The 26,170-nt window shown below is 44.4% G+C and overlaps 1 protein-coding gene across 3 annotated transcripts; it reads right to left on the reverse strand.

Moving 5' to 3' along the window:
* Positions 1-4,693: 4,693 nt before the first annotated feature.
* AKIRIN1 (akirin 1) lies at positions 4,694-19,430 on the reverse strand. 3 transcript variants are annotated; one of them, XR_010154373.1, is made up of 5 exons: positions 18,977-19,327; positions 12,256-12,396; positions 9,472-9,606; positions 7,160-7,271; positions 4,694-6,538 (listed from the first exon to the last, which is right to left on the reverse strand). XR_010154373.1 is itself a non-coding variant. In XM_513337.5 (5 exons), exons 1-5 carry the CDS (start codon positions 19,194-19,196, stop codon positions 6,528-6,530), a joined length of 579 nt encoding a protein of 192 aa, XP_513337.1. In that variant the 5' UTR covers positions 19,197-19,430; the 3' UTR covers positions 4,694-6,527. The 3 variants fall into 3 exon arrangements, 2 of the variants coding, with proteins under 2 accessions (XP_513337.1, XP_009452495.1); XM_513337.5 differs by having other exon boundaries at positions 7,160-7,231; positions 18,977-19,430; XM_009454220.3 differs by lacking the exon at positions 7,160-7,271 and having other exon boundaries at positions 18,977-19,333.
* Between the last annotated feature and the right edge of the window lie 6,740 nt (positions 19,431-26,170).

Raw genomic sequence — 26,170 nt, forward strand, 5'->3', positions numbered from 1 at the left:
CCCTCCCTCCACTATTGTCCTATGACCCTGCCAAATCCCCCTCTGTGAGAAACACCCAAGAATGATCAATAAAAATAAATAAATTTAAAAAAAAAAAAAAAAAAAGATAAAGGTGAATCAAAAGTAAACCATTTCTCGGCCAGGTGTGGTGGCTCACTCCTGTAATCTCAGTACTTTGGGAGGCCGAGGCAGGCAGATCACCTGACGTCAGGAGTTCAAGACCAGCCTGGCCAACATGGTGAAACCCTGTCTCTATTAAAAACACGAAAATTAGCTGTGCTTGATAGCACATGCCTGTACTCCTAGCTATTCCGGAGGCTGAGGCAGGGGAATCCTTTGAACCCGGGAGGCAGAGATTGTAGTGAGCCGAGATCGTGCCACTGCACTCCAGCCTGGGTGACAGAGTGAGACTCCGTCTCAAAAAACAACAACAAAACCAAACAAAAAAAGTAAACCAGTTCTCAAGTGCACTTGCCACCAGGTTATATTTAATCTGGATGACTTGAGGTACTTTCAGCCTTCTGAAACCTGCATCAGATGATTTGGTAGTATCCTCAGCCACAGGCAACATAAATCCTTCTTAGAGGTAGATACCCTCATTCTTGTCCTGTTCACTCCTGCAAATAATAATTTTTTTTTTTTTTTTTTTGAGATGGAGTTTTGCTTGTTGCCTAGGCTGGAGTGCAATGGTATGCGATCTTGAATCACTGCAACCTCCTCCTCCTGGGTTCAAGTGATTCTCCCGGCTCAGCCTCCCTACTAGCTGGGATTACAGGTGCCCGCCACCACGCCCGGCTGATTTTTTGTATTTTTAGTAGAGACGGGTTTTCATTATATTGGCCAGGCTGGTCTCAAACTTCTGACCTCGTGATCTGCCCACCTTGGCCTCCGAAAGTGCTGGGATTACAGGTGTGAGCTACCGCACCCAGCCTGAGCCACCATGCCCACCGTAATTTTTCAAATATACTGTCCAGCTCACAGATAACCAGGCACAAAATGAGATACTACACAGGGCGCGGTGGCTCACGTCTGTAATCCCAGCTCTTTCAGAGGTTGAGGCGGGTGGATCACGAGGTCAGAAGTTTGAGACCAGTCTGGCCAATATGATGAAACCCCGTCTCTATTGAAAAATACAATAGCCAGGCGTGGTGGCGGGCACCTGTAATCCAAGCTATTCAGGAGACTGAGGCAGAATTGCTTGAACCCAGGAGGCGGAGGATGCAGTGAGCTGAAATTGCACCACTGCACTCCAGCCTGGGCGACAGACTGAGACTCTGTCTCAAAAAAGAAAAAAAAAAGGAGATATTAGATACAGCAGTAAGTAAAACGAAACAAAGACCCATGAAGACCAGAACTTTAAATTGTCAAAATATCACACCTTCAGTACAATAAAGTGCTAATTATTTACTTGAAAGTATGGTTTGGTGGCCAGGTGCGGTGGCTCACACCTGTAATCCCAGCACTTTGGGAGGCTAAGGCGAGTGGATCACGAGGTCAGGAGTTCAAGACCCACCCAACATGGTAAAACCCGGTCTCTACTAAAAATACAAAATTAGCTGGGCGTGGTGGTGCATGCCTGTAATCCCACTTACTCGGGAGGCTGAGGCAGGAGAATCACTTGAACCCGGGAGACGGAAGTTGCAGTGAGCCGAGATCGCGCCAATGCACTCCAGCCTGGGCAACAAGAATGAAACTTCATCTCAAAAAAAAGAAAAAAAAAAAAAGTATGGTTTAGGGTGGGTAAATGTACGCTTTTTTCCAGGTGTCCAACCTTATCCAATTTAACTGTAGCTCTGGAAGACTACAGCACTCCCTCAATCTGTTTTCAACAAAGGACTCCAGAGTAGTAGAGAAGTTTCTGTTCCTTTTTAATAGCCCATGGGCACTATTACACTCTGTTCCTTAAGAACAGTATTTTACAAACTATTTTAAAGCCATGCTATTTTCTGTTAAACAAAATTCTCACACCCATTTTTGTACCTAAAATTCCAAAATTAAAAATGCTTGAAATAAAATTGGTCATTTCAAATCTTTTTCTCTCCCCAAATAGTATGCTCTGCGTCCCCATCCTTGAGAATCATTGCTCTAAACAGTTGTTCAGTAGCTTTTTCTGTGACATACTTACTTTGGCAATCAGTTTTTATTTGTAAGCAAAAAGGGTATTTTCATCACACCTCAACTTAAGGTATAACAGCCTTAAGAATGACAAATTAGGGTAAGTGTTGACCAACTCATGATGCAACAACGATTATAAATGAAGTAACTTTGCCTTGTTTGTTGCTCTTCTTTCTTTTTTTTAATTGAGACAGAGTTTTGCTCTTGTTGCCCAGGCTGGAGTGCAATGGTGTGATCTCGGCTCACCTCAACCTCCACCTCCCAAGTTCAAGTGATTCTCCTGCCTCAGCCTTCCAAGTAGCTGAGATTATAGGAATGCACCACCACGCCCGGCTAATTTTGCATTTTTAGTAGAGATGGGATTTCTCCATGTTGGCCAGGCTGGTCTTGAACTCCCATTCTCAGGTGATCTGCCCACCTCGGCCTCCCAAAGTGCTGGGATTACAGGCATGGGCCACCGTGCCCAGCCTGTGTGCTTTTTCCCAAATGTTTCTTCATGCTTTAGTGCAAAGGCCAGCACACTTTTCTGTAAAAGGACACAGAGTAAGTATTTTCAGCTCTGTGGCCCATGCTTTGGTCTTTGTAGCACCTACTCTACTCAAGTCTGGAGTTAGTGTGAAAGCTGCCACAGACAAATGAATAGGTGTAGCAGTGTTTCTACAAAACTTTACAAAAATAGGCCAGTTTTTGTATGACCCTGCTATATTAACATACAAAACATACTGAATACAGATTCACAGAAAGGCATTACCAAATTCATTTGTCATTCATCTTTTATTTCCTTCATCAAACACTTAAAGGTACAAATTCTAATAAGAAAAAGTGAGATCTTTATGTTAACAAGGGGCTATTCATATTGGAAAGCTGAGAATCACTACTTGGGACACAAAAGTTTGGGTCTCCAGGTCTGACGAAGACTACTATAAAGAAACCTGCTCTAACATTGTGAAGTGCATAGTCTATGCCCTAAGCTGTGCTAAATACTTTCTTTACATGGATGATTTCTTGCATTTGAAAACAAAACCCAATATGAACCTACTATTAACCTCGATTTTACAGGTAAGGAAGCCATGTTTCAGCAAGTTTAGTAACCTGGCAAGGCTGACATAACCAAATTAGTGGCAGAGAAGAAACCAAACTACAGAGCTACAAACACGCAGTCAGTCCTTTAACTACTATGCTAGCCAACCAATCCTCCATGGTAAGAAGATTCACCAGGTTTGAAAGGTTGGCTTAAATCCTTTTTTTTTTTTGAGACATAGTCTTAACTCTGTTGCCAGGCTGGAGTGCAATGGCACAATCTCGGCTCACTGCAACCTCCGCCTCATGGTTTCAGGTTGATTCTCCCGCCTCAGCCTTCCAAGTAGCTGAGATTACAGGCGCCCGCCACTACGCCCGGCTAATTTTTGTATTTTAGTAGAGATGGGGTTTCACCATGTTGGTCAAGCTGGTCTCAAACTCCAGACCTCAGGTGATCTGCCCCTCAGCCTTCCAAAGTGCTGGGATTACAGGCGTGCGCCACCCGCTGGCTTAAATTCTTGTACTCCCTGATGGTCTTCCCCTTTGGAAGATCTTAACAATTATCACTGCCTTAGGAGCTCTGATCTTCCTTTTAACTTCTGACCCAAGGATGGACACTTACTTTTTCCTCTTAAGCTTAAGACTTTATCAAGGATAATAACTGGAATTAAAATAGAGAAAAAAATTAGCTAGCTCACCAGATATTCTGAAAACACTGTTCCTGAGAAACCCTTATACGTTTTTATAGGTTGACGTCTTCCTTGGTCTATAATTTCCATGGGACAAAGACATTTCTCTACCTGGGAGTGCCCTTAAATTCAAGCTCTGGAAATCAAGGTCTAGGGAAAAATTCATTCACCAGTCTGAGACCTACCTTCCAGGTCCCCATTTTCTGTCCCAGTTGTCTTTTCTCTAGATTATAAACACTAAACAAACATGTGTGGTCTCTTTAGAGGGGATCCCAAAACCCAGCCCTGGTGGTTTGGTCTTACCTTGTGGCCTCAGAGGGCTACCTTATCATTATATGATAGCCTAACAACAATGTGGTATAGTGGGGGGGGGGGGGGAGGGGTGGTGAGCAGGTGTCATTTTCCTTAGAGAAACCTACTCTACTTCCCAGCCAGGAGCCACTTAGTTGGAATGGGGACTGACACTTTATAGTTAAGTGAGCACATCACACTGATCTCTTAAACAAGACTTCAGTGGGGCAGCATTCCCCATTACCAGTCCAGCCTCCACAGCTTCTGATGGCTCCCACAGCTGCCCTTTCTTTATTTTGGTGTGACTAGCCCACTGCAGAGCCATTCCCATTACAGCCACTGCTATGTTCCTCTTTTAGGAACAAGTGACTACCCTGAAAAAAGAAGAGATGAAACAAATCGCCCTTCAAATACGAAGTAAAATCATTCTTTAATTATTAAAAAAAATCACTGTTGGGCTTTTTTTTTTAAAGGTCCATAAATTTTCAATGCAATGTTGAACTGGGGAAATGGTTATAGCAGCTCTCACATAAGTTATTTGAATTAATAAACATTATCACAGTATTAAGAAGGCAAGGTAAACAAATAGCTTAAGTATTTTATTTGTTTGCAACTAAGCTTGTTAACACTATATAATGAAAATGTACAAAGAATAATGTTGCAGTTTTTGGTTAGATTTAAGTCAAAGACATTCATTAATAAGGAATCTTCGAATGTGAATATTCCAGAAATTTCTCTAAGCCATCTGATCAGAACAACTGTCTCTGAATATTACCTTACTTTGGAAGGTATTGGCATACATTTGAATTAAACTCAGAATTTTTCAAAATAAGCCCTAATTAAAAAAACTATTCTATATTCAAAGTAAAACAATATTAATAGAACTTTCCTTTCCAGAAACAATGAAGGAAACAAGGCATTTTGTAAAATGTGGTCCTGAACAAGTCACAGTAAAAAATAAATGTATACTTAACTTCCACCTCCTCAAAACAGAGGCTACTTTCTGTTCCTCAGCCTTGGAAACAAGGTGAAGAACAGCCTATATGCGACTTCGGGCAGGGGGTTGCCAAAACAAAGCTGAAGCAGTTGACCATGGACACCTCAAAAGAATTTGGGAGAACCTGACCAAAGGATCCAAATTCTATGTTTTTTTTTTTTTTGAGATGAAGTCTCGTTTTGTCGCCCAGGCTGGAGTGCAGTGGCGTGATCTGTGCTCACTGCAACCGCCACCTCCAGGGTTCAAGCGATTCTCCTGCCTCAGCCTCCCAAGCAGCTGGGATTACAGGCGCCTGCCACCACGCCCGGCTAACTTTGTTGTATTTTTAGTAGAGATGGGGTTTCACCATATTGGCCAGGGTGGTCTCGAACTCCTGACCTCAAGTGATCCGCATGCCTCGGGCTCCCAAAGTGCTGGGATTACAGGCGTGAGCCACTGCGCCCAGCCAAAATTATATTTTTTAATAACTAATACAAAGGTGAAGTGGCTCCTCCCAAGTAGCAGTGCTGCCGGGGCCTGGCCCAGGCCTAGCCCTGGGCTCACCTCTCATGCTCCCAAGCCAACCCTGATGCTCCTGGCTCCAGGGTAGACCTTTTCCCTTTAGAGGTTCAGTGTCCAGGGAGCTCTATGATAATTGTGTGAATGAGGTGAGCGCTGACTCCATGTGAGTATTTTAAGGCTTGGAGTCAAAGAATTAACCTAACATGCCCAGGCAGAGTCCATGTGTCAATGGCCCGTCTCCAGTTTGTTCTAATTTCTCACCACGTGTCTGTAGATTTAGGACCGCAGACCTTCGCTTTATCATCATAATCACATCTAATGTCCATCCTAACTTACGATTCATATTCTGCGCCTGGAAACAGTCCCTGTATTTAACAATACCTACACATAAAAACAATCCACTGTTACAACTTGTATGGTCACAAAACATTAATGATCTTCTTTAGACCAAGCAAATGTTTTTTTACCATAATTGTCGTGCACCAAATTCACAGCCAGAATCCCCAAGATCAAAAAAAAAATTTTGCACAATACAAATAATAACTTAAAATACACATACACACATATACACACACTCTCACACGCACTTCTTACAGAACTGTGCTTGGGGAAACTCCATTTGTTGAATGCCACTGAAGGCATATTTTGCTAAACTGCTGCTCCAGGTATTTTTGTTTGGAAAATCTATCACAGTAGGGCACAGCTGTTTATTGGATGAGCAGAAAAGAAAGATATGCTTGTGGCAACCAGAAAGTTTTACGGTCTTTCAAGTTGTATAAAATGGACCTGCAGAAACGTTTAAGTGTTCTCAGGATGCAAAGTTGGAGCTGAAATGTGACATCAAACCAGTTGCAAAAAGTGTACAGCAGCCATCTCTTGAGGTCAAACCTGGTACCCAGATATGTGACAAAGCTTCATGACACATCTGTAAATTAAGAATAAAAAACAAAAAGGGTAAGAATACTAAAAATTGTAGTGTCATGCTTTAAAAATTTTCACTAACAGTAAATGTGAGAAATAGCATGAACGATGACTCACCACTTAAAAGATACTAAAGATCAAGAATTTAAGGAACCTGACTCAAATTCAGTTAGATATACAACTGTTAATATTTTATGCTTTGAATATCTGGTAGTTGCAAATTATTTAGAATAAGAAATCCTGACCACACTTGATAAACTAACTTAAGGAATCAACTTTCATAAGTTAACAACTGAAACTATCTTTCTGGAGAAAAGACAGGTAACAAATTGGTGCTCAAGTCAGACTACCTAGATTTTAATCCTAGCTGAACCACTAGCTGTATAAGCTTGGGCAAATTATTTAACCTATTTAAGTGCTATCTTTACCAGTAAAATGGAGCTAATAATAGTACTCCCTCATAGGGTCACTGTGAGGCTTATATAAGCTTTGGTGTGGATTTAATACGCTTAGCACAGTGCTGGGCACATTTTACTTCACAGGGACTTTTTACTCTGAGAAGTTTCAGTGTAGAAATTTTGCTCTTGAAACTTAGAAAATTCAAAGAAAATGTGGCAATACTTACAGCTTGTTGGCCTTGTCCCATACCGTCGCATAATCTGATCATGTGTGAATTTCACAAAAGATTCATATTGTTCTGTGAGAAGACGGTACATACTTATCCTCAGCAACTCTCCCTCAATTTTTAAGAATCAAGTGTCAGGATCACAAATAGCTTCCCAGTTTGAATTCTTCACCCTCTCAGGCCCTCTTTATAAAGGTCCTTGTATTAAAGTCCAGTGACCTTATATAAAGGTCACTGAGATCTGTTCCTCTTAGAACCCAGAGCCAAATCCTTGGCTTCTAGAATTGGTCACTGATGGTATATAATGGTATTTTCCTGATAACCTCTCCCCCGTGACATAACTCTATCTCCTATTAATAGCTCACTACCATAGCCAGGAAATTTCAGCCCATCTCCCATGGGACATGAATCTTTGAAACTCTTTCCTTGTTATAAATTTCAACACACATTGAGTGAAAAACATGAGTGGAAGAAGTGTGGGATGGCTAGAAAGCTAAGTGAAAATCTATACCATCTAACTGCAAACAGTTCCACAGAAGTACCACCTTTTAAGGGGAAACTGAGTAGAAAGGAAGAAGGTAGCCTGACATCTGTGAACAAAGAAGTGACTCAGAACCAGCTGACTGAAACAGTATTATGGTGGGAGTGGGAGAGGGAATGATATATTAGAGCTTCTTCTTTTTTTTTTGAGATGGAGTCTCACTCTGTCGCCCAGGCTGGAGTGCAGTGGCGCGACCTTGGCTCACTGCAACCTCTGCCTCCCCGATTCACGCCATTCTCCTGCCTCAGCCTCCCGAGTAGCTGGGACTACAGGTGCTCACCACCATGCCCGGCTAATTTTTTGTATTTTTAGTAGGGACGGGGTTTCACCGTGTTGGCCAGCATGGTCTCGATCTCCTGACCTTGTGATCTGCCCGCCTCGGCCTCCCAAAGTGCTGGGATTACAGGCGTGAGCCACTGCGCCCGGCCTAGAGCTTCTTCTTATAATACATATTAAAGGATCAAAGTAGTTCTACTATAAAGGAACTCATTTAACTTTGCTTAACCCAACAGCTCCCAATGTAAAACAGATCTATTAATATTCTGAGGAACCACGTTGTATGGGTCACCAGATTAGGAAACAATAGTGTTACAGGAAAAAGTTGTGCTTCTTCACTCTCTGATGATTACACAGCAGCAAAGCATGAAAGCTGCCCATAAATTTCTTAATTACTCACACTGTCACCCTAAGCAACAGATCTTGACCTATATCCCATAGGGTACAGCTGAGGACTTTAATCAGAAAAGGAGTATGATGAGATTTGTGCTTGACATAGAGTACTGTGGTTTAATGTGGAATATTATCCACTTTCACTAAACAGGTACTATTTCCTATTTCTGATTCAGATCTCTTTCTTTCACAGAAGGCTTTAATTGTTGCCATCATTAATCACTATCTTTGTTCTAACCTGCCCTAGCCTTGCTTTTACTCTACTGTTCCTCCCAAATCACACCCAACTCGCCACATCCATAACTATGACTTCTTAACTAGGAAGTTTGAATATGTTGACAATACTGAACTCTTCCACAACACCTGTTTAGAGTTTAGTACAGTATTACAACCATCTGTTTACCAGCCAGCTAGCCCAAATGGCTGACTCAATGCCTTCATTGATATGGAAAATTCTTGCAAGAGCTTGGTTTGTTTCTTTTCAGAAATGCAAATGAAAAATCCCTCCCACTGGGCAAGGTGTGTAGCACTCCTGTAATGCCAGCACTCTGGGAAGCTGAGGTGGAGTACTTCTTGAGGCCTGGAGCTGGAGACTCCTAGAGCTGGGCTCACAGCAAAACCTTGCCTCTATTTAAAAAACAAAGTCTTGGCCGGGCGCGGTGGCTCACGCCTGTAATCCAAGCATTTTGGGAGGTCAAGGTGGGCGGATCACCTGAGGTCAGGAGTTTGAGACCAGCCTGACCAACATGGAGAAACCCCCTCTCTGCTAAAAATACAAAAAAATTAGCCAGGCATGGTGGCGCATGCCTGTAATCCCAGCTACTCTGGAGGCTGAGGCAGGAGAATCGTTAGAACCTGGCAGGCGGAGGTTGCGGTGTCAGCCTGGAAAACAAGAGCAAAACTCTGTCCCCCCCCCCAAAAAAAAGTCCTTCCATATAATGTATAAATGATGTGTTTACAATCACCAAAGAGTAACTTCCATACCCGCAACTCAAGAAACTCCCTTGCATGAGGTCCTACTCTCTTTTTCTAAGTTATTTAACTGGTGTTAATTTTTAACTGAACCCTGTTAATGACAATGGCAGTCACTGCCTCGGCCTACCTGCTAGTTTGGTATTGAGGATTTGCTCATACTCCTCCCGAATTTTATCTTCATAGTCTTTTAAGAGGCGCTCACATATTATGCCAACTTGTCGGAGGGTAAAGGTGGGCTGGTCCTTCTTCATCCATGAGGAACCTGGCCAAAAGAAAAAGCGAGTTTGGGCCAGGTGCGGTGGTTCACACCTATAATCCCAGCACTTTGGGAGGCCAAGGCAGGCGGATCATCTGAGGTGGAGACCAGCCTGACAACGTGGAGAAACCCAGTCTCTACTAAAAATACAAAATTAGCTGGGCGTGGTAGGGCATGCCCATTATCCCAGCTACTCAGGAGGCTGAGGCAGAAGAATTGCTTGAACCCAAGAGGTGGCGGTTGCAGTGAGCCAAGATTGTGCCACTGCACTCCAGCCTGGGCAACAAGAGTAAAACGCCATCTCAAAAAAAAGAAAAAAAGGCCGGGCGCAGTGGCCATGCCTGTAATCCCAGCACTCTGGGAGGTTGAGGTGGGCGGATCACCTGAGGTTGGGAGTTCGGGACCAGCCTGACCAACATGGAGAAACCCCTGTCTCTACTTAAAATACAAAAAAATTAGCTGGGCGTGGTGATGGGCACCTGTAATTCCAGCTACTTGGGAGGCTGAGAAAGGAGAATCGCTTGAACCTGAGAGGCGGAGATTGCAGTGAGCCGAGATCACACAACTGCATGCACTCCAAACGGGGCAACAAGAGCAAAACGGACTCAAAAAAAAAAAAAAAGAAAAAAAAAGGTTCTCCTAATCAGGTTCACTCACAGAAGATTTGAATTCAGGACAGAGATAAGTCACAGGGATAAGCTTCTACCAGCCTGGTTCTGGAGCTGGCAAGTGAACAGATCCCACAAGTGGCTTTCTGATCATGATAAAAGCAGCAGCTCTGGCCAGGCATGGTGGCTCTTGCCTGTAATCCCAGCACTTTGGAGGCCAAGACGGGTTGATCACTTGAGGTCAGGAGTTCGAGACCAGCCCGGCCAACATGGTGAAACCCCGCCTCTACTAAAAATACAAAAAAATAGCTGGGTGTGCTGGTGGGCGCCTGTAGTCCCAGCTACTCGGGAGGCTGAGACAGAAGAATTGCTTGAACCTGGGAGGCGAAGGTTCCAGTGAGCTGAGATGACGCCACTGCACTTCAGCCTGCGCGACAGAGCAAATCTCAAAAAAACCCCCCAAAAAACAAAAAAAACAAAAAAACAAAACAAAAAAAAACATGGGCAGCAGCCCTGGTGGCAGCCCAGTTCTCAGGTGTTCCTCAAAGCTCAGGCTAAAATCTGTTTCTTTGGCCATTTGTTAGCCAGTAAGCCATTTAACACACTGAAACAATTTTTTGCTTAAACTAACTCATGGATATTTTTTTCTCTACAAATAAAATCTAACCAAAACGTCTCACTAGTCATTATTTGTAACTGTTTTGTTAACCATAACATATCCTATTACTTTAAAATTATATTACTGAAATCTCAAGAGAATAGTGCTAGTTGTAACCACTGACAGGTTTATCATATATGTGCAAGAGCAATCAGAAAGGGTGCAGTTCCAGAGCCAGGAATTCTGGATTAAAAAAAAAAATTTGTTGAGGTAAAAGTCACGTAACATAAAAGTAATCACTTTAAAGCAAACAAGTCAGTGGCATTTAGCATAATCAAAATATTACACTACTACCACCACTTCTAGTTCCAGAACACTTCCATCACTCCAAAAACTAAAACCCCTTACCCATCAAGCAATATCTCCTCATTCTCCCCTAACCCTAATTCCGGGCAAACCCCAGTTTATATTTTGTAAGGAGACAATTTTTAATCAAGGTAACTTTTAACCTTTAGAACTGTTAAGTAGAATACTTTGTGAGGAAATAAGACTCTTCTACTGTTAAAGGAGACAGATTTCACCACCACTGGAGATGGTCAAACACTGGGCTGTTGAACCCCAACAGGAGGCAATATGGCAGGCAAAACTGAATCACTACATGACCATGAAGACTGTCTCCAACCTTGAGATTCTATTTTTTAGCACATCCTCTTTGACCATTTGTCAATAATGAGCAGCCCCTGTTGAACAGAGCTTTCTGCAATTATGGAAATATCTTGTAACTGCATGTACAATACAACAGCCATATGTGGCTAATGAGTACCTGAAATGTGACTACTGAACCTGAGGAACAGAATTTTAAAAAAACTTTTTTTTTTTTTTTTTTTGAGACAGAGACTCACTCTGTCACCCAGGCTGGAGTACAATGGTGTCATCTCAGCTCACTGCAACCTCAGCCTCCCGAGTAGCTGGGATTACAGGTGCGAGCCACCATGCCTGGCTAATTTTTTTGTATTTTTAGTAGAGATGAGGTTTTGCCATGTTGGCCAGGCCGGTCTTGAACTCTTGACCTCAGGAGATCCGCCTGCCTCAGCCTCCCAAAGTGCTAGGATTACAGGCATGAGCCACCTCAGCCGGCCAAAATTTTATCTAATTTTAATTAGTTTAAAATTAAATAGCCCACATGTGGCTATTTATTGCACTCTGGCTACAATATTACACATTGCAGTTATACAGGAAGATATTCTTGTATTGGGTGGATGGAAGCACATCAAATCAATGTGAGGTTTCTTCCAATTTCATGACTGTATAGTTTTAAAAATATCTGTAAATATTAATACATCCACGTTAGCAATTCTATTACATTAGAGGAGGCCAATTCTGGATTCATCATTATAAGTACCATTTACAAACTCTTAATGCGGATTTTGCAGATCAAAGTGGGCTTACCTGGAGAGCTAGGTGCTGTGAGTGCTGAGGAGTGAGGTTGACTTTCCGAAGCACAAGCTTCACTCTGATTAAGAACAACTTCTAAATGTCTCCACCTCTGATAACGACTATATTCTTGTTTTATGTTCTGAAAAATTTGCTCTAATAAAAAAGAAACAAACTTGAGCTTTCACTTTATTGTCTCATTTCTTCAAACTTTCTTCAGAAGTGGGAAGAGACAAAGATCTTCTGACTAGACTTTAGATACTCCCTTTGGCATGTAGGTCTCAATCTCCCCCTCCCCCGACATAAACAAGCAAAACGTTTATACCGTACCAAGCACTCCCCAGTGGCTTCAAAGACAGTATGTTCTTATTGCCACTATTTCAACAATGCATAAAAGAATAGCTACTTTGGCATAAACCAGACAGAGTTCCCTTTACTTGTTTTCCTGTGGCAAAGAACACAAGATCTGCAGTTAGCTGGATGGTTAACTAGTACAATTTACAGTAAAAGAAACCTCTGTTTACCTAACAGGGATTATTTTTTAATCTCCTTTAAATTTCACAATTTCACAACCTAGGGTATTAAGGGGTGAGTCTCATACTGCCCAAGGCCTTCTAACAGGGAAGCTCTTGTCCCATATGGGACTTTAAAAAAGCATCTTTGGAGCTGGAAGTGGTGGCTCCAAAGCTGGGTGTAATCCCAGCTACTCTGCAGGGGGAGGCGGGAGGATCCCTTGAGCCCAGGAGACTAGCCTGAACAACACAGCAAAATCTCGTCTCAAAAAAAACCACAAGGGAGCCTGGGTGATTTATCTAAAAAACAAATCAAAATAAACTTTGGGAAAGAGGGCAGCAGAAACCATTATGTTTACAGTGTGGACATCGACCAAGGAAAGAACTGAGATTTAATGCCTAGAAGTGATGGTCAGGACTTAGAAAATAATTTTCTGATCCTAAGAGGCAACTCAGTGTGTGGGGAGATTGTAAGTCAAGGTAATCACAAAGCAAATTTGCTAACACTATTAAAGGGAGCCCAGGAAACACAAATTACTAACCACCTTGAAATACACTCCTAGAAACAACAAAGAATCTAAAAGGATGTGGTTTTCAAGTTCTTTGTTTGTACCTACTAATTTAAAAAAAGAGATACCTGTATCCATCTCAAACAACTCAAATTATTCTAGGGTATACTTTGCTATAACCACCTTTTTTTTTTAATGGTGGGAGGTATTAATGCCACTTTGCTTCTTACTAGCTGTGTGACTATAACCTTGAGAAGTTATTCAGGATCTTTACTTCTTCAATGTAAACATTAAATACCTACCTGATAAGGTTGTAAAAATAAAAACTAAAGGTAACAATAATGTCATAACAAGTGACAGTACAGTCCAGGAACTGACATGAATTCCAGTGGTTCCACACATAGTCAAAGTCCCTAACTTTCAGCCTAAATACTGGAACAATGTAGGAGATGCTTTAAGAGTCCTATGGGCCAACTGGGTATGGTGGCTTATGCCTGTAATCCCAGCACTTTGGGAGGCTGAGGCAGGCAGATCACAAGGTCATGAAATCGAGACTATCTTGGCTAACATGGTGAAACACCATCTCTACTAAAAATACAAAAAATTAGCCAGGCGTGGTGGCACGCGCCTGTAGTCCCAGCTACTCAGGAAGCTGAGGCAGGAGAATCTCTTGAACCGGGGAGGTGGAGGTTGTGCTGAGCCGAGACTGTGCCACTGCACTCCAGCCTGGGAAACACAATCAGACTCTGCCTCAAAAAAAAAAATAGAAAAACAAAACAAAAAAACAAGAGTGCTATGGGCCAGGCACGGGTGGCTCATGCCTGTAATCCAGCACTTTGGAAGGCCAAGGTGGGAGGATCACTTGAGGCCAGCCTGGGCAACATAACGAGACCCAGTATCAAAAAAAAGAAAAAAAGCCCGTACATGGTGGCTCACGCCTGTAATCCCAGCACTTTGGGAGGCCTAGGCAGGTGGATCACCTGAGGTTGGGAGTTCGAGACCAGCCTGACCAACATGGCGAAACCATCTCTACTAAAAATACAAAAATTAGCTGGGCATGGTGGTGCGCACCTGTAATCCCAGCTACTTGGGAGGCTGAGGCAGGAGAATTGCTTCAACCCAGGAGGTGGAGATTGCAGTGAGCCGAGATCACCCCATTGGACTCCAGCCTGGGCAACAGAGTAAGACTCTGTCTCAAAAAACAAAACAAAACAGTGCTATGAAGTTTGTATTTTAGATTCCTGAATTTATTAAGTTTTCACCTCACTTTATTTTTTAAGAGAGTCTTACCCTGTCGCCCAGGCTGTAGTGCAATAGCACAATCTCAGTTCACTGCAACCTCTACCTCCCAGGTTCAAGCAATTCTCCTGCCTCAGCCTCCAGAGTAGTTTGGATTTCAGGAGCCCGCTACCACACCCACCTAATTTTTTGTATTTTTAGTAGAGACAGAGTTTCACAATGTTGGCCAGGCTGGTCTCAAACTCCTGACCTCAGCTGATCTGCCTGCCTCGGCCTCCCAAAGTGCTGGGAATACAGGTGTGAGCCACCGCTAGCCCCCTGTATTTTAAAATGTCTTATTCCTCAAGCCAGAGCCAATACAAGGATAAGAACTGCAAATACTTGAAACAAGAAAGGACAAGTATGAGGACAACGCTTAAGAGAACAGAAGGTCTTTGATAAACCTCTGCCTCCTGTATGGCAATGTTAACAAATGGAAAGATACAATTTTGAGGGTGGTAGGACTAAGAAGTCCAAGAATCTAAACACGGTATCCATGGGAGAAAAATAAGAAAGTTAGACATGATTTTCTTCTGTAGAAGGCCATATAAAGCACAAAATTTTTTTAAAAAGAAAAACTCAAATTTCCTTTTAACAGTGGATAATTTTAATCCTTCCCTCCATTACTTGAGGTTGTGCTGCCAGATTCTTTCCGGTCTAAGCCCATCCTCCAAACTCTACAGTGTTCCTACTGCTACAAACCAAAATTCAAACTCTTGAACATGGCAGTCAATACTTTCCAAGATGTGGCCTCAATTTATTTTCCTGGTTCCATCTGGATTCCACTATAATTTAGTTACATTACATTATTCTTTCCTTAAATTGTGGGTTTTTTGGACTTTGCTCTCAAGGTTTCCCTGTGCTCGAAATGGGACTATTGCTCAAACTTGATCAAGACTCAGCTAGCCGGGCGCAGTGGCTCACGCAATCCCAGCACTTTGGGAGGCCGAGGCGGGCAGATCACCTGAGGTCAGGAGTTTGAGACCAGCTTGGCCAATACAGTGAAACCCTGTCTTGACAAAAAAAATACAAAAATTAGTAGGCCGGGTGTGGTGGCTCATGCCTGTAATCCCAGCACTTTGGGAGGCTGAGGCAGGCGGATCACCTGAGGTCAGGTGTTTGAGACCAGCCTGACCAGTATGATGAAACCCTATCTCCACTAAAAATACAAAAATTAGCCGAGAATGGTGGCATGCGCCTGTAATCCCAGCATTCTGGGAGGCTAAGGCAGGAGAATCGCTTGAGTCTGGGAGGTGGAAGTTGCAGTGAGCCGAGATCATGCTATTGCACTCCAGCCTGGGCAACAAGAGCGAAACGTCATCTCAAAAAAAAAAAAAAAAAAAAAAAAAAAAAAAAAATTAGCCGAGCGTAGTGACACATGCCTGTAATCCCAGCTACTGGGGAGGCTGAGGCAGGAGAATCGCTTGAACATGGGAGACGGCGGTTGCAGTGAGCCAAGATCGTGCCACTACACTCCAGCCTGGGCAACAGAGTGACTCTGTCTCAAAAAACAACAAAAAAAGACTCAGCTAAAATGCTACCTTAATTCAGAAGTTATTCTCAGACTCTCAAGTCATAATCAGTTAATTGCTTTGCACATTATGTTTACAAATATTTCCTGCGGTCAGCAACCCCCTTCTTCCGTGTCTGGAATTCACCTAGCACTCAATAAAGATTTAAGCAATAAAAGGCTTAGTTTTACAGGACCTTTCCACAAAAAGTACCATATAGATTGAGCATCCCTCATCCAAAATGCTTGAGACAGAAGTTTTGGATTGTGGAATAGTTGCATTATACTTACCAATTGAACATCCCTTACCCCAAATCAGAAAAACTCCAGTGAATAAGTATTTCCTTTGAGTGTCATATTGACACTCAATTTTTGGAGCAGTTCAGACTTTGCAGCATTTCGGATTTCAGAAAAATTGCCCAGCTAATTTTTTAGCTTTTTTTTTTTTTTGAGATGGAGTTTCACTCTTGTCGCCCAGGATGGAGTGCAATGGCCGGATCTCGGCTTACGGCAATCTCCGCCTCTCAGGTTCAAGCGATTCTCCTGCCTCAACCTCCCGAGTAGCTGGGATTACAGGCATGCACCACCATGCCCCACTAATTTTGTATTTTTAGTAGAGACAGGATTTCTCCATGTGTGTCAGGGTGGTCTTGAACTCCCGACCTCAGGTGATCCGCCCGCCTCCGCCTCCCAAAGTGCTGGGACTACAGGAGTGAGCCACTGCGCCCGGCCTTAGAATTCTTTTGTGGAAACAAGGTCTCATTATGTTGCACAGACTTGTCTCGAATTCCTGGGCTCAAGCAATCCTCCTGCCTCAGCCTCCCAAAGTGCTGGGATTGCAGGTGTGAGCCACCACGCCTTGCCCACATTCTCTCTCTTTTTTTTTTTTTTTTGAGATGGAGTTTCGCTCTTGTGGCCCAGGCTGGAGCGCAATGGTGTGATCTCCGCTCACTGCAACCTCTGCCTCCCGGCTTCAAACGATTCTCCTGCCTCAGCTTCCCTAGTAGCTGGAATTACAAGTGCATGCCACCACCGCCCCCACAACAAAAATAACTTTTTTTTTTTTTTTTTAAGATGGAGTCTCGCTCTGTTGCCAGGCTGGAGTGCAGTGGCGCGATCTTGGCTCAATGCAACCTCGCCCGGCTATTTTTAGTAGAAACAGGGTTTTCACCATGTTGGCCAGGATGGTCTCGGTCTCTTGATCCACCCACCATGGCCTCCCGAAGTGCTGGGATTACAGGCATAAGCCACCTCGCCCAGCCCAAAAATCACTTACGAAGCAGCTACTGTAATGTGAACTACAACCAAATTAGTCTAGAGGATAGTAGTATTGAATAAAACATTTACATTAAACGCATCACTTTATACTTTTCAAAATACTTTTTGCAACTATCTTGAGGGTTCTTCAACAAAAGATAGCGCAAGTATGAACTCCAATTTGCAGAAGTGAGACCCAAAAAGATTATGGACTATCTTTAGGTATCTGCAGGAGCTAGGGAAGAACAAAACATCACTGCAAGTGGCCATCTATGGCGCCTGTCTTTGAGGGTTCTTTAAAATGGACTTTTGCAAACATTATCTCATCCTGTACATAAGGTTATACAACATTGAATGGCCGGGGAATTTAAGTAGAACAGCGTTTTTTATGGGCAGGTTAGTCAGCTAATGGATAAGAGACTTGAAATTACTCTTTTGGGATTAGCAAATAGAAGGGAAAAACATGATAAGGGCACAGAGCGGTGGGTCTGGGGGAAAGAGCAGAGGCACAGTTTGAAAAAAATGTGTAAGAGACTGACTAGGTAAGATATGGTCACAGTTCATAAGTCCTTTGAATTCTAGGATTAAAAAGGTGAACTCGAGTTAAGGATATGAAGTCTGGGACAGCTTTAGCTGGGTGTAGGAATCTTGGTGTGAGGATGAGGGCCTGCAATTTGCATTGTGGATCGATATGCAGAGGAAGGAGGAAATGAAACCTGAAGGCACTGCTACTGAAAAGGGGTGGAAAGGATGATTTTACGGTGAGCCTAAGGTTTTGCTTAAGCTTGAGGAATAGAAAAACACACAAAGAAACGACTTGCCCAAATCCATTATTGAGACGCCCCCCTCATTTCCGGAAGTCCTTTAAAATCGCAGAATATTAATGCTGAAGCACCCTCCCCTCTACTCCTGCGCTATGAGGTGTCTACTGTAACGCCAGTCCTTTTCCTTGGACAAAGTGGAACGCCTTACTGAAGGAGAGTCCCTGTTAAGGACAGTTACATTCTTAGTTCTGTAGAACCTCCGTATGTCGTAGGATTCTCAAATTCTAGCTAATGATCTACCGATTTCAAGCCATATATGGTACGAGGCAATAGCCATATAATAAAAGAACGTGGCCAGTCCCTTAGAAATGATCAGGTTGAAATCGGATTCCGTGACTCTTGCGGCGGCCTCTGGGTTCCTAAAGACTTCTGGAAATCATGTCTCCCTACAGCGCTAAACAGCACGCACTCGCGCCCCTTCCCGGTAACCCGCCCCCATCCCACCCCCGCCCTCCAGGCCAGGTTCGTGAGTAGAATCCAATTTTCCATGGCCCACTGGATCTGCAGGGTGGCTCGGTGCAGACCCGGCCAGCGGAGGAAGGAGGGGCTTCAGCGACAGGGAGGGCCCGGAGCTGCCAGAGGTATTCCCATCTTCCTCTTGGTGTCCACCCCTCCAGGCTCTCCTCCCCCAGGAAAACCTAAAACCGACCCTGTGGCCCCATTACCCCTCCCGGATGCCTCCCATCCCCGGAAGCAACCAGGCCCAGCGGCATCCCAGTTCCCTTTTCTCAAGGCAAAGAAGGGGTCCCTGGGTAAACTGGCCTGGTATTCCCAACCCTCCCCCACCCCCCCCCCCAAAAATGCCTGGGCCTGGCTTCCTGCCAAGCCCAGAGCAGGGCAGGTTACCCGGAGTTGGAAGGCGCCGCTCGCTGCCGGGCGGGGCGGGCTGCTGCAGACTCTGCGGTGGGGTCTGCGTCTGAAACGGCGGCGGCGGCTCGGCGTCCGGGGGCCTGAGGCCCGGAGTGGGGCCGGGCAGAGGGGCGCAGCGCCGCCGCTTCGGGGAGCCGGGGCTCAGCAGCGCCGCCTCGAACTCCATGGGCCGCTTCAGCGTCGCCCCGCACGCCATGCCGCTGAGGGGCCAGGGACCGGGAGCGGACGCGGCGGTAACTGCGGCCCAAGAGACTCCTCAGCCGGGCTCGCCAGCCAAGCCGGCTCCAATGGCGCCTCCAGCACCCGGCAGCGGCGCTGGCCCCGCCTTCTGTGACGTCACGGGCGCACACCATCGCCCGGCAGAGGGGGGCAGGCCGGAAGAGGGTGGCTCTGCGAGGCTGGTCAGCGCCGGCCCGGCCCGGGGCGCCCCCTGCTGAAGAAATGGAACGGTCTGGGCGGAGAGCGTGGTCACCAAGCAACACCGGGAAGGCCCCCACCCCCACCCCCGCCCCTCCCAGGGTCCCATCCCCCCCCGCTTTGGGGCTGTCGCGCCCGGGTGGCCCCTAAGGTTTTCGCACCTGCGCTGCGCGGGCGTGGGGGAGGGGAGAGCTTGAAGGGGCCTGGTGAGGGGCCATGGGGGTCCGGTGACTCCAAAAACCTCCTTCTAGGCCGCTCTTGTCCCCATGATAAAAGGGTGATTGTTAAAGGTCATCAAGGGCATTCCGCTGAGCCCTGGGAAGTCTGCACTTAAACAGAAGCGAGTACTGGAGGATGGGCTTTAGCAAGTCCATGAACCCCATGAAATTATTTGCAGATTTGTGGGGTGGGAGCGAGGGTGGGGGTGTTTGTGGGAGTATTTTTGAGATAGCTGACCCATACCTTAAGCAGCTCATCAAAGGGATATGTTACTTTAAAAAGTTGAGAACCTACCAAAAGCACCCACTGGCTTAAACCGTCTAAGAATGGCTTCAGAGTGTTAAGAACTTCAGCTGGTAGCTGATTTGCCATTCTTCCCATCTGACTTGGCAGCTCAGGTTCTTCCTCATCTTTCTGAACTCTTTACAGCAATACCAGCTGTAAAGTGCTTTTGATATTGTGGAAAAATAAATAGATAACAGGGGGGTTCTGCTTTCTGAAACTCTGCGCGTCTGTATTTTTCTGGGGAGCAGTTCCGGTGTTTTCAACATATCATCAAAGGAATCTGATCCAAAGAAAGGATAAAGCCTTTCTGTACCTTCTCATATATACTGAATAATGACCATGACTCCTGGGATTTGTCTTCAACATATCTCCAGGATTTTTCAGGACAGTCCGAATTACAGATATTCACTTCTATTAGCCCATATGCTACATCATTGTGCCACAATATTTGAGTTGGAGAATATGGGCATACTACCCCAGTCCCCATTCATTGTTCTTTTTCTATTGCTTTTCTCTGGATCCTCTTCAGTTACTACAAATTCTTTTTTTTTTTTTTCCTGCTCCTTGTGGAACAGGGCTACCCCATAGGCATGCAGTATGCCCGGAGTAACCTCTACAAATTCTTTAAATATCATAACATAAGACATGTATCTTTGCATTTATCTTTGTAAAATTGCAGAAATAATTCTAAAATCAGCATACCAAATGTTAATTTTATCTCCTCTCTTGTCCATAAGAGCATAAAGGGTCTTTACAATAGGCTAGAAAACTAGAAATAGAAAATTAGGGCCAGAGAAAAAGGAGATCACAATTATCATGGGGTTAAACAAGACTGTAACTGAATTTGAAATGTAGTTATCGGCTGGGTGCGGTGGCTCACGCCTGTAATCCCAGCACTTTGGAGGCCGAGGCAGGTGGATCACTTGAAGCTAGGAGTTCAAGACCAGCTTGGCCAACATGGTAAAACGCTGTCTCTACTAAAAATACGAAAACTAGCCAGGCGTGGTGATGCACACTTGTAATCCCAGCCACTGGAGAGTTTGAGGTGGGAGAATTGCTTGGACTCGCCACCTTGAGATTGTGCCACTGTACTCCAGCCTGGGAGACAGAGTGAGACCCTGTCTCAAAAAAAAAAAAAGAAAGAAATGTAGTTCTGAGCTTCCTGGATGCTAGGGTAAAAATGAAAACACAGTACATATTGAATAGATTTTGTCATCTGAAAGGAATGAATTAATCATAGGAGACATCATAGATTTTTTTTCCCTGTATAACCAAATTCTAAAGGTAGTTTCTCATGTGATTTTATTAGGAAACAGTGAATGATTTAATAAAGTAATCAGGAAGATTTTAACAATAAATGCTAAAGCAAAATTCACATGGATACTTTTTGTTATGTCTAATGAAAGCCAAGGACATAAAAAGCAATCTAGTGATGGTTTTTTTGTTTGTTTGTTTTGAGAAAGAGTTTTGCTCTGTTGTCCAGGCTGAAGTGCAGTGGCTTAATTTCAGCTGACTGCAACCTCCGCCTCCCGGGTTCAAGCAATTTTTCTGCCTCAGCCTCCCCAGTAGCTGGGACTACAGGCGTGTGCCACCATGCCTGGCTAATTTTTGTATTTTTACTAGAGACGGGGTTTCTCGAACTCCTAATCTCAAACTCCTGACCTCAAGTAATCCGCCCTCCTCGGCCTCCCAAAGTGCTGGGATTACAGGCGTGAGCCACTGTGTCCGGCCCAGTGATGGTTACGTTTTAAGGGGCTTGTCTAATGTGGGCCAAGTAAATTGCCTTCTTATGGTGTAAACAGGTCCAAAGTTAGAGCTTAGAAGGTTTGAAAAGTATGCCCCCTTGGGTAGTCATTCTAAATAGCACTTTTTTTTTCTCTTTTACAGACAGGGTCTTACTCTGTCATCCAGGCTGGAGTGTAGTGGTGCAATCATAGCTCACTGCAGCCCTGAAAACTCCTGGGCTTAGCCTCCCAAGTAGTTAGGACTACAGCTTTTTTTTTTTTTTTGAGACGAAATTTTGCTCTTGTTGCCCAGGCTGGAGTGCAATGGTGCAATCTCAGCTCACTGCAACCTCCGCGTCCCACGTTCAAGTGATTCTCCTGCCTCAGCCTCCTGAGTAGCTGGGATTACAGGCATGCGCCACCACGCCAGGCTAATTTTGTATTTTTAGTAGAGATGGGGTTTCTCCATGTTGCTCAGGCTGGTCTCGAACTCCTGACCTCAGGTGATCCGCCTGCCTCAGCCTCCCAAAGTGCTGGGATTACAGGCGTGAGCCACCGTGCCCGGCCCCACCTGGCTAATTTTTAAACTTAAATTTAAATTTGCTAAATTTGTTGTAGAGACAGAGGTCTCACTATATTGCCCATGCTGGTCTCAACCTCCTGGCCTCCTGGGATTACAGGCATGAGCCACCTCGACCAAGACTTCCATAAACTAGGGATTTTTGTTTTGTTTTGTTTTGTTTTGTTTTGAGATGGAGTCTCGCTCTGTCGCCCAGGCTAGAGTGCAATGGCGTGATCTTGTCTGACTGCAACCTCCGACTCCCGGGTTCAAGTGATTCTCCTGCCTCAGTCTCCCAAGTAGCTGGGACTACAGGTGCGTGCCACCATGCCTGGCTAATTTTTTTTTGTATTTTTAGTAGAGGAGGGGTTTCACCATGTTAGCCAGGATGGTCTCGATCTCCTGACCTCGTGATCCACCCGCCTTGGCCTCCCAAAGTGCTGGGATTACAGGCGTGAGCCACCGCACCCGGCTAAGCTAGGGTTTTGCAAAATGCTTTGATAGTCACTCTCTTCTCTGAGATCCTTTAAAACTTTTGAGTGTGGGCTGGGCACGGTGGCTCATGCCTGTAATCCCAGCACTTTGGGAGTCTGAGGCAGGTGGATCACCTGAGGTCAGGAGATTGAAACTAACCTGGCCAACATGGTGAAACCCCGTCTCTACTAAAAATACAAAAATTAGCTGGGTGTGGTGGTGTGCACCTGTAGTCCCAGCTACTCAGGAGGCTGAGGTAGGAGGATTGCTTGAACCTGGGAGGTGGAGGCTGCAGTGAGCTGACATCATGCCATTGCACTCCAGCCTGGGCAACAGAGCAAGACTCCATCTCTAAATAAATAAATAAATAAATAAATAAGGAAGTTATAATTTGTGTATCTGACTATGCTTCCAAACTATAAATTCCTTGAGAATAATAGCCAGGCCTCATTCATCTGTGTTTTTCCACCCCCAATACAGTGTTTGAATACAGTAGGGGTAGGTTCAGAATAAATATTGGTCAAATGAAGAAATAGGGCTGGGCATGGTGGCTCACACCTGTAATCCCAGCACTTTGGGAGGCCAAGGCAGGTGAATCATGAGGCCAGGAGTTCAAGACCAGCTTGGCTAACATGGTGAAACCCCGTCTCTACTAAAAATACAAAATAGCAGGCCTGGTGGTGCATGCCTGTAATCCCAGCTACTCAGGAGGCTGAGGCACGAGAATCACTTGAACCCAGGATGTGGAGGTTGTAGTGAGCCAAAATCATGCCGCTGCACTCCAGCTTGAGTGACAGAGCAAGGCTCTGTCTCAAAAAAAAAAAAAAAAGAAAGAAAAAGAAAAGAAATGGCAATTATCTCAAGGTTGGTCTCTCTCTCAAATCTGAGAGTCCACATTGCTGAGTGTGGGTGGATTCAGATGATTCAGAAACCAAACAAGTAGATGGTATATCCTATTATATGCTGCCGATGACAGAGGACTAACCATAGAGATGTTCTTCAGGGAGCTCTGAAATAGCCACTCAGTTTAGTGTCTCCTTATGAGATCACCACAGTCCATGTTTACTTTGCTTTGCATATCCAGGCCCTTGGCCAGTATACACATACACACACATTATTGAGTATCTTCAGTGTGCTAGGCATTATGCTATCTTAGTATCATGGTTGAGGATACCATGGTATGAAAAGAGGCCCCTTCCTCCCTTCATAGGGGTCCCAACTGTTAGAAATGACAGGTGTTAATCAAATAATCACAACAAATATGTAACTGCAAACTATGACAAGTACTATAAAGGAAAAGGACAGGATGTGATTAAAGTCAGGAGTCCTAGCCTGTCCTGGAGGGCAATGAAAACTTCCCTGAAGAAATGACATTTCAGCTAAGAGCTGATGAATCAGTCGGAGTTAATTAAGCAACGAAAGGGCGGAGACAGCAGAGGGGACAGCACATATGAAGGCCTGTAATAGAAGAGGACATAGTGTGAGGAATCCAAATACGTCTCCAGTGGCTGTGGTCCAGAGTATGAATCTGGAGAGTCAGGGAGAAAAAACTAGTGAGGAAGGCAAAGGAAGGAATTTAAATATGATCAGAAATTACATTTGAAGTTCCTGGCTGCCCCATGGAAAACAGTTTGGAGGAGAGCAGGGATGGATGAAGGAAATCAATAAAGAGGTTACTGTATCTGTCCAGATGCACGCCTTGCAGTATTAGTTTTGTAATATTACAGGAACCTCCCACCTCCAAGCACACACAAATTCTTTCATATCCTCACTGAGGAGAGGGGGGTGTTTTTATGCTGGTTTACCTTGTAAAAGCTCAGCAAGAGATCTGAGGCTCTGCCTATTTACTGGTGCCAGGGAACAGTGTTGTTTGGATTGAAGGAATGAAAGATACCATCTTCCAAAATCTTTCAGGATTCTTTGTCCAAAGTTTCCAAAGGAATTGTCTGTATTTATGCTCTCCTTTTTTGTACCTCCTACTCACTACTCATTAACCCACGTCTATCTGACCTGTGCCCTTCCCATTCCACTAAAACAAGTAAGGTCGCCTCCACATTATGAGGAAAGTAGACAGAAATGAACAAAGTTTAGGAGATTAAATCAACAGACCTTGGTGAGGATTAGATATGGAGGTGAGGGAGATGGACTAGGCTACTAGCTTTCCCAGCACCATATTCTGAGAAAGTTTTCATTGGAAAGTGATCAGACTGAAGAGGAAAATGAGTTTTGTTTTGGACATGTTGTGTTAGAGGTTCCTTTAAAGCCTCACTTGGGCGTCTCAAGTGGAGGTATTTGTATGTAAATACGTGGGTCTGGAATTCAAGAGAGATCTGAATTGGAGAAAAAAATTCAGGTGAGTCATCGGTGGAAAAATGGTTACTGAAGTTGTAGGGGCAGGTGGGATTGTTAAAGGTAGGAGTTCTTAGCCTTTCCTTGTGTGCCATACACCCCTTCTCTGAATGTTTTTAAGTGCAAAAATAAAACACATATGATTACAGAGGAACACAGCTATAATACAATATATATGTCTATGTTCATTTATATATTTTATGCTTATGTAATTATATATTTATGTATTAATATATGTTATATATAATAAATTTCAGAAAGTCCATTAATATCCATTGGAGGCTAGGTGCAGTGGCTTATGCCTGTAATCCCAGCACTTTGGGAGGCCGAGGTGGGCAGATCACCTGAGGCCAGGAGTTTGAGATCAGCCTGGCCAACATGGTGAAACCCCTTCTCTACTAAAAACAAAAAAAATTAGCCAGGTGTGGTGGCGCACGCCTGTAATCCCAGCTACTCCAGAGGCTGAGGCAGGAGAATCGCTTGAACCCGGGAGGCGGAGGTTGCAGTGAGCTGAGATTGCGCCACTGCACTCCAGCCTGGGCGACAGAGCGAGACTGTCTCAAACAAACAAACAAACAAAAATCCATTGGATATCTATTGTATACTGATAGACTATGGAAATACATATATTTCTCATTGGATGTTGATAGGCTATCTGGAGATACATAATAAAAAGGCTAAAAAAAACTGAAATAGAAGAGACAGCTGGGCATGGTAGCTCATGCCTCCAATCCCAGCACTTTGGGAGGCCGAGGCATGTGGATCACCTGAGGTCAGTGTTTGAGACCACCTGGCCAACATGGTGAAACCCTGTCTCTACTAAAAATACAAAAATTAGCCAGATATAGTGGCACACACCTGTAATCCCAGCTATCAAGAGGCCGAGGCAGGAGAATCGCTTGAACCCGGGAGGTGGAAGTTGCGGTGAGCCGAGATCGTGCCACTGCACTCCAGCATGGGCAACAAGGGCGAAACTCCGTCTCAAAAAAAGAAAAAAAAAAAGGCCGGGCTTGGTGGCTCACTCCTGTAATCCCAGCACTTTGGGAGGCCAAGGCGGGCGGATCATAAGGTCAGGAGATCGAGACTAGCCTGGCTAACACGGTGAAACCCCATCTCTACTAAAAAATACACAAAAAAATTAGC

This window comes from Pan troglodytes, chromosome 1 (assembly GCF_028858775.2).
Source record: "Pan troglodytes isolate AG18354 chromosome 1, NHGRI_mPanTro3-v2.0_pri, whole genome shotgun sequence".
Lineage (NCBI taxonomy): Eukaryota > Metazoa > Chordata > Mammalia > Primates > Hominidae > Pan > Pan troglodytes.